This window comes from Carassius auratus, linkage group LG49B (assembly GCF_003368295.1).
Source record: "Carassius auratus strain Wakin linkage group LG49B, ASM336829v1, whole genome shotgun sequence".
In the NCBI taxonomy this organism is placed as follows: Eukaryota; Metazoa; Chordata; class Actinopteri; order Cypriniformes; family Cyprinidae; genus Carassius; species Carassius auratus.
In genome coordinates, this window is record NC_039301.1 from 1,235,930 (window position 1) to 1,248,633 (window position 12,704).

Consider the following 12,704-nt stretch of genomic DNA (forward strand, 5'->3'; position numbering starts at 1 on the left):
AAAGATAAAGTAACAATTTCTATTCTTTCTTTATTCTAAATAAATATTTGAATTCCATGCTAATAATTCAAATAACATGCTTATCATTTGAAAGCATTTTGACAGAACAGTATACATCACTGCTGAAAGATCTTTGACTAGTATTGGAAGCATGTGTGACAAAATCTTTGACCAGTAAGACTTTATTTTCTCCCTGTTTGTTCATTTTTCTTAAAGTGTGGAATGGGACAGAGATGGAATGGTAAAGCCACCTTCTATACTTTAGGTGACCATTCTTAAATTCAGCATGACAACAACAACAACAGATGCTCACAAAAAAGATGCTCTGTTTGTGAAGGTCTGAAGGATTTTTCATTCTTCTCTCACACACACCTGACATAATAATATGTTTTTGTCATTTGTCATCTCAATAATTATAATGATTTTCAGGTCTTGTGGTTCCTACAATCACTCATTTTCAGATTTCAGTGTTAAAATGTTAAGATAGTTTAGGCTTTTACTACCTTTTTTGTACTTTTGTATTGGTGATGAAGACATATTTTCTCTGTTTTTATGACAAAAGCTTTCATGGTTCAATCATGAAAACTTTTTATCATTAACAGGAAAAGGGCAGTGCAGCAGGAGCAATGACAGAATATACAATTTCATATTTGAATATGTTAAATATGTTAGGAATTAGCATTTTATAATACTGTGTGAGTCACTTTTATCATTATCAAATGTTGGCTATAACCTGTACATTGTTTCACAAGAAATTTGATTCAGATGATGATATACTTTTGGTTATTTAATAATCATTCAGTATTGTATGTAAATTTAATATTCAACTCTAAATGATATCATTTATGTTTTTTGTCCTGAAAACTCATACGTTGTAAGCACCAAGCCTCAGTCTTCCATCAGCAGAACGCACAATCTGATCAAATGCCTTGAGAATCAAGACATCAACATCTTCGTTTGTGTCAATCTCATTATGATAGTTCTTCACTGGGAAGATGTAGCTCATTGGAACACCGACTGTGGCACTGCACAACTCCATCTGGACAGAAACACAATGCAAAATTGTTTGTAAATCTACAGAAAACATCATACAACATGTATAGATGATTAAATGACCTTTAGTACCTTCTCTTTGATCTTCTTGCTTCTGTAGACCATCTTTAGATCATTATTGACCAGAGGACTTGCTTCATCCACTTTAGTCATCACAATCACTTGAGGAATCCCTGCAATGAGAAAGATGAAAGTGTTTTAATCTGAATGATACAAATCTACATTTTGTAATATATACACCGGTGTTTTCCATTTCTCTCATCTTGTCCAAAACAAAGGCAGATAATATCAAATTTTTTATTGGTTCACTTAAAGCATCTTTATCTAATTGTTGAAATGTATTTAAAAAAAAAGAATGATAAAAATCATAGAAAGTTTTACCGTTTTTACTGATGGTCCGGCGAATAAGCCTCAGTTTCTCTGTGATTATCTTATCATCTGCAGCGATTTGGATTGTATTTGCATCTATGACGTAAACTAGGCAGAAGGCTTGATCAGACAGTGAAGGGTTTTCATTGTAATGTTCATCGTCACTAGTGATAGGTTTCTCCTTGAACTAGATTCATGAAATGAAAACAAAATCTATAAATGTGAGAGATATTGTGCAAATTCAAATGTTAATTTTAAAGTAAATGGATGCAGTTAAAGGGATAGTTCACCCAAAAATAAATTTTGTAATCATTTACTCATGGTCAAGTTGATCCAAACCTGTATGCGTTTCTTTCTTCTGTTAAATACAATAAAAAATATTTTGAAGAATGTGTACCATGTTTTTCACATCCCAGTCAATGACAACCAGTAGCTGTTTGGTTACCAGCATTCTTCAAAATATCTTCTTTTGTGAATCTTCATTTTTGGGTGAGTGATCCCTTTAACTTTTAATTGAATGTCTTACTTCATATCCCTCCTTCACACGTCCATATATGGTGTTGACAATGTCATCTATTTGACTCTCAGATATTTTTTCAGGTTCTAAACCTATTATGTCACATAATTCATAAGGCAAATCAGCATCTGCACTTCTGATGCGGTGTGTTCTCAGCTGTAAGTAGGGACCAAGAGAAATGGCAATATTAAATTATATATTTTTAAATGTCACACAATGCTTATGATTTAAAACAAATGTCTGGCTTGGTGGATGATTTGTCTATATTTTCTTAAATCATGTTCCTACAGTCTTATCAGCTATCATGTGTGTGTAATATAGAAGTCAAATAATGCTTACTCTTGTTGTGAAACTGTGACTGGCGCCTGACGATGAAGTATCAGCTAGTGCTTCATTAACAATTTCTCCCTGAAAGGCACTAAGGACAGAGTTAATAAAGCTGGACTTCCCTGCTCCAATTTGTCCAGCCAACAGGATCTTGATGTTTGTCACATCTGGATTACTCGGAGTAAACTTTTCTAGACGTTCTTTCAGTGCTTCCTTCTGTCTACAAAAGACAAAATTATCTGCAATTAAAATAATGTATGACACTATATAAAAAACATTTGGATCCAACATTTAATAATTTTGTCAATTTCTACAATTTTTCATTTTGTACAAATCTCCATTTTAAATACATTTATAGATTGATATTTTAAATGAGATATGGTTCATTTAATAATTCCAAGCAAAAGGGAACAAATAATAATAATTAAATAAATAAATAAATAAATAAATCAGCTTTTCAAATCCTTTTTTTTTTTAAGGAGTCAGATGCATTCAAAAGAAATATGTATTAGACAATGTATAGAATTTTACAGTAGTTAGGCCTAAATATAATGGTATTTGGGCTTTTTACAAATATAAATTTTACTACATTGCTGAACAGACAACTATCTATAAGATATCCTCAATACTGTAGAAATGCAATGTCCACATAACCTTAGAACATGTAGCTTACCCCCAGTCAAATGGTCTCCATGCTCCAACCAGTTCTGTGAAAAAACAACATATATATATATCAAATAAAGTATTCAGTTTTACAATAGTATCTCAAGCTCTGAGAATATATGATGTGTTTTTGTGATGTGATTTTACTCCATCTGCAAATTTTTTTCAATAAATGTTTGATACGTTTGGAGCTTTGGTGTTGCCAACTTTAGATTGATGTGCGTGTTTTTGCCTCCTTTTTTTTGTAAGTCTCATAAAAATGTAAGACAGGTTACTTGAAACACCATTCGTATAATTACCTAGAAATTCGGTGGGATGAACTCTATCATATGGCCACCCCAAACACACTGAGATTGGGACAAAAGAGTGCGGTATTAGGGCCGTTGACATATCGTGTCTTTTGCGCACTCAAGTTCGTCATTTCAAATATAGGTGCGCGGTATGCGGGTTCATAACTGAAGCAACACAGTGACGTGCTCGTTTTTTCAGGCGCGTCTGCACAGCATCGAGTTAAAAACATCTCAACTTTCAGAATGCCGCAAGCACACTGCAGGTCATGTAGCTTCATTTTTTTTCTGTAACGATGTTGAGAGCTCAGCCAAGATGAAGGAACAGCTGATCATAGCTGTATATGGATTGCCATTTTTAAATTTATTTAGTTGCAGAGCTACTGCAAGCAATGTTTAGTGCTGCAAATCCATTTATCCTTTGCTGAAATTTCCGCGTCTTCATGGAGAGAGCAGGTCACGATTGCTCAGCAACGGCAGACGCCTCATGAACACAAGTGCCCGGAGGCGTTTTCCTTGCGTTTTAAGCGCGATATGTGAACATGTTAAAGTGTTCGTGTCAGTAGTGTAGCCAGAAAAGAGACTCTGGGTGTGCATATGAAAATCTGGGTGTGCCACACTTATTGTCAGATTACTCTGCAAAATTATGGGATAGTATTTTTGTCGCGCTGCTTCCGTCCAACCATACTCCTAGTGGTAATTTGCAGGTCGTGTCAAAATGTAGTTGGTTTAGACCTAACTACTGAAATCTTGTGCTGAGTATATCCTGTTGGTTGTTACTTTATTATGCTGGAAGTTAACATCGTTGGAATCATTCATTGCTTCTTAATTAAATTTAAACTGTTATGTCTGCATTAACTTGCTGCCCCCTGGGTTTTAATATTATGATTGTAAAATAATAAAATTATTAGTTACCGAGTTTTGGGTATTTGAGTGTTTTCTTGGATACTGTCCCACTGAAAGTATTTAGTCCAGTAGAGAACCTGTAAACCCTGGGTAGAGTGAGTTTGTGGGGGGTTACAAATACATTGGTAGTTTGTAAAATACACACTGATGTCTATGGAAGCAGCAAAAACTATCTATTCAAATGTAATTTGCCGACGTGTTTTATTATTATATCAGACACACATTGCAGAAAAATAAAGTTTACTCTATTCTTCTCCCAGGTCAACATCCACTTACTTTCATGTATTTCGGAAGAAACTTTGGAATTCAAATGCTGTACGTTAAATCCGGCTGACAGGACTCTGAACTGCAGCGCTCATCTCGTTATATAAAACTGTCTCTGATATAGATCGAGATAATTTATAAAGATTTTAAACGAAGAATCGGAATATGAGATAGTTGACATGGTAAGCATGTTTGTGAATATATTTTTATTTAAAAAAATGAAATGAATAGCGATACATCTGGGGCATGTTCAAGTTCAAAACGGTGCGCAACGTTTTGCTACGGTTTCCGTGTTGAACGTCATGTTTCCTGGAAACGGTGTGCACCAGGGTTTGAGATGCGTTTTCTCTTGTTTGGTGGGTGTGTCAGAACTGCAGTTATAAAGCACGCGGTATTAAAGTGAACTCGCACAATGGCTTAAGGAAAATAATGTACAAATGTGTTCGTTGCAGCTCGGTATACGCAACAACTGAGGATATTAGAAGACATGTTTGTCCTGAGTTTTATTGTAAAAATATAGGATATCAATATATGTCATTGTTTATATTTTTAGCTTCATTGCAAGTGTATGACATTTGGTAGCCTATATAAATAAACAATGGTAATTAAGTGCTTTTCCTAAAAATGAGAAAGAAAATGCAGGAGAATAAAACCGTGTGAACTACAAATAAAGTCAGAATGTGAGGCTAAATAGATGGCTCCAAAAATTCTTCACAAAGAACACAAAGAATGGCCTTCTCAGCTGCCATAGTTACAACTCTTGCGTCATCAGAACAGTGTGTTCAATGCACCACCGTTTCTGTTTAAAAAAACGTTGTGCAACGTTTTGTCGGGGCTGAACGCAGCTCTGTTATTGTGGCTGCGGTGTGTCACATGACAATCATGACACGTCACCATGTAAACAAGGGGTCAGTTAAAATATTTGTAACTTACACATGAATTTAACATGGTTGTTTTAAAATATATATATATATATATATAATCATTATTATTTTTTTTCTAAGTAAACAACAATAGCACAAGTTTAGTAAACATTTTTTATTCAGACTATAAAAAAAATAATTCCGCATCTATTTTTAGGTGGGCACAGACACGCCATTGGTTCGCGTTGCGTTGACCTGTTGTCATCTGTGCGGCTTAATGGACCGAACTGAGCGACCTTTTCGAGAGCGCAGAGGAGCTCATTGCGAACATTAATCTCTGCAGAAGTTCCTTTTTTCTTTTTTTGCACGTATACATGATGAAGATCAGTATTAAGTTACTACATTTATTTTGCTTACCTTTCTACTAAATGTAAATGTCTGTACTTTGAAGAACTGCACATATAAAATATATAAGACTTTAATAAATGTACAATATAGTCCTCTTGAGGAGCACACCCAGCTTCTACTATATACATATACATATATGTATGTATACACACACACACACACACCTCTATTTTGTATACTCAGTTATTATTGTCGTCAAGTTCTACATTAAACACTATATTTCCCATTTTAAATTTGAACTATATTAAAAATATAGAAAATTGTTAGCCTGAATGCAATGCAAGTCGCTTTGGATAAAATATATATATGGGAGTTTTGTTATCTCTAATAAAGGTAACATTGTTATTTAACTTTAACATTGCAATTTTATGAAATCGATACGGATTGTAAGGCTTTACTCTACACTCCAAAAAAAAAAAAAAACTCTTTTGAGGACAGTGTATGTAAATTCAATATTATGTATTTCAAATTTTGCAAAGCATTGTGTTTTAGGTTTATCAGGAAATGCATGAAAATGAATTGTGATTTTATTAAACTAACCTTTTCTACTTTTATATGCATCACTCTTTGTCTTGTATCCCCTGTTCCTGTTTGTCAGTGTCTGATCTTAGCCTGTCTTACCAGGTGATCTTCTAAAGGGTTGGATTAGGAACCACAAGTAGTCCATCTGTATCCAGGCAATGATCAGGCAAGGGGCAGACAATCTCCAACAGGGGCAAGACCAGAGAGGTAAAACTAAGACAGGCAGAAGGTTGAGGCACGGGTTGAAACTACAAAGATTAAGCTAAAGCTAAGACAAGAAAAAAAACTAGAATAGTAGAAATAAAACTAAGAACTAGAATTATGGAACTAAGGCTAAGAAACAGAATGAAACTCAGAAAGGTAAATGGCTCTGCAGAGTAGCTAACGCTCTCTCAAGCACTAAATGCTAACAACACTCGGTCCAGGTGAGCAAGAGAGCCAGCCTTTTGTAGAGCATGTGAATTGGCCTCAGATGTGCATGCAATCAGTGAGATGCATTGTGTTAGTCTGTGTGGTGCAAGTGTAACCCCTCTCTACTGGTTCGTTCTCTCGACCCTCCCGGAAAGGACCACACAGAGACAAAGGCTGAGCTCATCAATCGCACGTTTACTGAGATGTCGAAAATAAAATATCTGACAACATTTTATTTCTGTACGACCGGAGAAAGATTTTCCACCTACCATTCTCCTCAACAGCTTCATAAAACTGAAGAGAATAAGGCCGACTTAACTCAATTGTTATCATACTCGCCTGTAGGCAGAGGTGTCAAGTAACGAAGTACAAATACTTCGTTACTGTACTTGAGTAGAAATTTGGGGTATCTATACTTTAGTTGAGTAATTATTTTTCAGCCGACTTTTTACTTCTACTCCTTACATTTTCACGCAAGTATCTGTACTTTCTACTCCTTACATTTTAAAAATAGCTTCGTTACTGCTATTTCCTTTCGGCGTGTTTTCATTCTGGCTTGTCACCATTCAAAAAAAAAAAAAAAAAAAAAAAAACCTATCCAGATAAATCGCGCCATCCGGAAGGAGTGAATTTGATTGTGGTTGGATGAGAAGTATAAACATATACCATTCCGACATCCTATTGGTTTGTAACTTACGCGATCCATCGCACCTGCACGTGACACAAATCACCTCACACTCCAGCAAGGAGTAGCCAGTTTTGAGTTCGTTTATCAAAAAATATATTTCTTAAAAGAAGGGTTGGGTATGGAACTGGTATCCGATCGCCTCAGAGTCAGTCGGTCTCCTCCTCGTCTTTCAGCGCGCTCTTCAATCCGCAGACCACGGCGGAGCAGCGCGAGCTCAAACAGAGACAGAGGACACAAGGTGTGTGTTTATCGATAGATTGTTAGAATCTGTATCTGTGTCATAAATACAGTTTACAAAAGGTCACGAAGAAGCAGTCGCTTTCTCATCTACTGTAAAGTTTTTGCTTGTCACCGCTCATCACACCACAGCTGTTTCCTCCAGCGAAAATCAAGCCCTTAGCACATATGAACGAACACATACTTTAATTAGACTCATTTAAATATACTTAATATACTTAATGTACTAAATATACTTATTAATGTAATCATACAGTACTTTATACATACACTAACTACTGTACAAAAGTCTTAGGCACGTTAGTATTTTCACTTAAAAGAATGGTGTTCGGACAGTTATTTATATATTTTGCTGTAGTGTGTCGGTAGAAAATATCAGTTTACATTTCCAAACAGTGTCCAACTGCTTGTGCATTCAAAATCTCACTAGATTGTTATTACAATTAATAGCAAACTGATATTTCCCTACAGACACACTACAGCAAAAGATATAAATAACTGGCTTGAAACCCTTTTTTTGGGGTGAAAATACTAATGTGCCTAAGACTTTGCACAGTACTGTACTTTACAAACGACATTGTTGCTACTTTATAGAGAATGAGCATACAGTCATTCACAGAACTGATTTAAGACAGTGACAGACAGCACTCATCTTACAACCCATTCTCATCAGTCTGCGTATAAATAACACGACTTTACACTCTCTATTTGCGTGTAATGCATACGCCAAATGCCATTTTTGCGTGCATATGATACGCCAATCCTTCCCATTAATTTCGGTGGAGAGCAGATGCGTCCAAATAACACGCATCATCTTCAGCGGCAGTGACGTCACTAGCGAGGCTCGTTCAGTTCACCTGATGCGCGTACACCTTCAAACAGGTAAGCAAGGGTAAATATATTTTTTTGTTCTTCTTTTTGTAATGATATCACGTGGTTAAGCGTATTGTTTTAATTATTTCAGTATTTCTGCATCACGTTAGACAGGGCCGTGTTTTTAAAGGGCAGTTTATGCTCCAATTATGGGAGAGGGGGTAAAATCTTTGCGTGGCAGGGGCAGCTGCCACTCTACCTGTCACTGCTATGTGCGCCTGTCACTCAACCTGCCACTGCTGCCACTCGATCTGTCACTGATATAACGCGCCGTTCACTCGATCTGTCACTGATATACGCGCCGTTCACTCGATCTGTCACTGATATACGCGCCGTTCACTCGATCTGTCACTGATATAACGCGCCGTTCACTCCATCTGTCACTGATATACACGCCGTTCACTCGATCTGTCACTGATATAACGCGCCGTTCACTCGATCTGTCACTGATATACGCGCCGTTCACTCGATCTGTCACTGATATAACGCGCCGTTCACTCGATCTGTCACTGATATACGCGCCGTTCACTCGATCTGTCACTGATATAACGCGCCGTTCACTCGATCTGTCACTGATATACGCGCCGTTCACTCGATCTGTCACTGATATAACGCGCCGTTCACTCGATCTGTCACTGATATACGCGCCGTTCACTCGATCTGTCACTGATATACGCGCCGTTCACTCGATCTGTCACTGATATAACGCGCCGTTCACTCCATCTGTCACTGATATACGCGCCGTTCACTCGATCTGTCACTGATATACGCGCCGTTCACTCGATCTGTCACTGATATAACGCGCCGTTCACTCCATCTGTCACTGATATACGCGCCGTTCACTCGACCCGTCACTGATATACGCGCCTGTCACTCGACCCGTCACTGATATATGCGCCGTTCACTCGACCCGTCACTGCTATACGCGCCTGTCACTCGACCCATCACTGATATACGCGCCGTTCACTCGACCCGTCACTGCTATACGCGCCTGTCACTCGACCCGTCACTGCTATACGCGCACCTGTCACTGCTATACGCGCTCCTGTCACGGATACCCAGGTGAAAAAAGTACAATTCTATAATGTATTTAAAGTGCTCTGTTTTCGCGCACTAATTTCGTTCTTTACATAAGCGTTGTAAAGTTGGTTTTAGGTTTGATATTCGCTAGATATTTGCCTAGGCTGCTTTAGGGACCATCTGCAAATTTACCTCTCAGTACAAAACGAAGTCCAATAATTAATACAAATTATATTTACAAAGCCATAGTAAATGTCATAGTAAATTTTCTCAAGTATAGGTCTCTGCAAGAAAGTAATGGGAGTTACAAGATCAAGGTGTTTTTACACCATGATACCTGATTAGTTGATGTAATAGTGACGTTAGGTTTAGGGGTGGGGTTGGGTAAGGGGGATCATTTAAATTGCATGATTCAGAAACACCCAGCAGTTTTAAACCACCCACATGGTGATAAACGCCCACTTTTGTTCTGCAGAGACCTAAGTCTAAATTTTCTGGCAAACTGAAATATTATATTTACAATGCCATAGTAAATGCCATAGTAAATTTTCTGGCAAACTGACAGAAAATATTTAACCAATACGTTGCTACAGACAATATCTCCCTTAATGTATGTACAGTGCATAATTATTGTTAGAAAACAATTACTGTAATTAATCAAAAAAGGTTTTTATGTTCTAACTAAGTCCTAGTGGCGAGACTGAGTTACTACAGGTGAACGTTTGCCAATATCACCCTTACTGTACATACAGTACATAATTAATTATTGAATACATATACTGTATTTGACCAAAAGGGGTTTTTATGTTCCAAAGGTTAATTATTCTTAGAAAAAAGTTTTTTTTCCCCAAAGGTTGCTGTACATTCCTAGTGACCAGACTGACTCTCTACAGGTTACATTTTCACAATAACAGCCTTACTGCTTGTATGGCACTCACATATTTTAATTAAAAACTAATTCATTAAAATTCACCTAATTCACATTCATATTTGTTAATTTTTTATTTATTTATTTTTGTGTTATATATGGTTTATGAGGACACAAATGTGTATAATGTCATGGGTAGTACAACATAATCATGGTTTATGAGGACATTTCCTGTGTCCCAGTAAAACAAAAGGCTTAAAAAACAAACAAAACAGTTTTTTCTGAAATTCAAATGTTTCCATAAGTTTTCTGTGAAGGGTAGGTTTAGGTGTAGGGTTTGTGTAGGGTGATAGAAAATACAGTTTATATAGTATAAAAACTTTTACACCTATGGAGAGTCCCCGCAAACCACAAATGCAAGAGTGTGTGTGTGTGTGTGTGTGTGTGTGTGTCTGTGTACAGTGCATTCATACATTTTAGGCAAGTAATCATAATTTTAAACCAAGCACATTTTACAAATTCCAAAACCTCATCAATCTTAATAACTTTTTTTCCTCATTTTATTGTTAAAAGAAAATCTACACTGAAAATAATGACTCTGTGGTATGGTAAAATCTATAACATTAATTCATGTAATTTATACATTGTAAAATCAAGATTACGTTGGAACTATAATATCTTAAGTAAAAATTACACTCATATAATAATAATTATGCACACCTTGATATATGAATGTTTTCACTTCCAGCCCTTATGGACAATTATATATCACTCATAAATGATTAAATTAAATATAAAATTAATTGTAGTTATTAAGATTAATGTGGTGTGGAATTTGTTAAGTCTGCTTGTTAAAATAAAAACTATGGTCAGAATATCAACTTGTCTAATAATTAGGCATGCACAATACATACAAACACAAGTGCACAAACACACACACATACATCCATACATAAATGAATATGAATAATTTGCTATAAAATCCAAGGCCATTAGTAGAGTACTACAACCTTTAGAACATGAAAACCTTTTGGAAAACAAAAAACCCATTTGTTGAATTACAGTAGCTGTTTTTGAATATGAATGACGTACTGCATGTACAGTAAGGGAGATATTGGCAAATGTTCACCTGTAGTAAATCAGTCTTGTAACTACTAACTTACTACAGCCTTTGGAACATGAAAAAAAACCTTTTGGTGAATGACAGTAATTGTTTTCAAATAATAATTATGTACTGTACGTACTATACAGTAAGATAGAAATTGGCAAAATTTCACCTGTAGTAAATCATTCTTGTAATTACAAACATATGACAGCCTTATATACTACAAAAACCTTTTTGATGAACCACAGTATTTTTTTCTAAGAATTATTTACTGTACGTGCAGTAAGGAAGATATTGGCAAAATCGCACCAGTATTAAGTCAGCATCATAACTACAAATGTATTACAGCCTTTGGAACATGAGAAAATCCTTTAGGTCAATAACAGTTTTTGTAAAGATGAATTATGTACTGCATGTACAGTAAGGTTGATATTTGCTAAATTTAAACTGTAGTGAGTAAGTCTCACCACTAGGAACGTACTACAACCTTTCAGAACTTAAAAAAACCTTGTGGTGAATTACAGTAATTGTTTTTTTTTAAGAATAATTATGTACTGTAAGGTTTATATTTGCAAAATTTCAGCTGTGTAAACTCTGAAATTTCTGGACACTAGTACTACAACATTTGGAACATAAAAACCCCATTTGTTGAATTACAGTAATTGTTTTCTTAGAATAATTATGTACTGTATGTACAGTAAAGGAGATGTTGGCAAAATTTTACCAGTAATAAGTCTGAAATGTACTACAGCCTTTGGAGGATAAAAAAAAAAAAAAAAGTAATTTTTCATGAATTTGTGTACCATACATACAGTAAGGAAGATATAGCTAAATGTAACCTGTAGAAAGTCAACCTTGTATGTACAAACATTCTACAGCCTCTAGAATACCGAAAAAAGCAGGGATACTAAAAATTTTAAATAGAAATTTACTTTTTTTCACCTGGGTAACCCACCTGTCACTCAACCCGTGTTCCATCAAACCTTCTGTCAAAGTCACCAATAAATGTGTTTGGCTTGCCTTCAGCTTTGAATATGTCTGCTAGTTGGATATTGCCAGAGGGCCTTACTGCTTTTATTGTAGCAAATTCCTTAAGTATGTATACACAATAGCAGATCGAAATAGTAGGCTAGCCTATAGTATAGTAGCTAGTAGTACTTTTTCAGGATTTAATTATTAATAAAAAGTTAAAAAGAAGAGCATTTACAGAAAATATAGATCTTTTCTAACAATGTAAGTGTTAACTGTCACTTTTCCTCAATTTAACACATCTTTGCTGCATAAAGGTATTACTTTCTTTCAAAAAAATAAAGGAAAAATTAA

General features: G+C 35.7%; 1 protein-coding gene across 1 annotated transcript; it reads right to left on the reverse strand.

Moving 5' to 3' along the window:
* Nucleotides 1-804: 804 nt before the first annotated feature.
* LOC113068783 (interferon-induced protein 44-like) lies at nucleotides 805-6,721 on the reverse strand. The gene is made up of 7 exons (XM_026241638.1): nucleotides 6,279-6,721; nucleotides 2,940-2,973; nucleotides 2,279-2,486; nucleotides 1,949-2,095; nucleotides 1,435-1,609; nucleotides 1,126-1,226; nucleotides 805-1,039 (listed from the first exon to the last, which is right to left on the reverse strand). Exons 1-7 carry the CDS (start codon nucleotides 6,322-6,324, stop codon nucleotides 866-868), a joined length of 885 nt encoding a protein of 294 aa, XP_026097423.1. The 5' UTR covers nucleotides 6,325-6,721; the 3' UTR covers nucleotides 805-865.
* Between the last annotated feature and the right edge of the window lie 5,983 nt (nucleotides 6,722-12,704).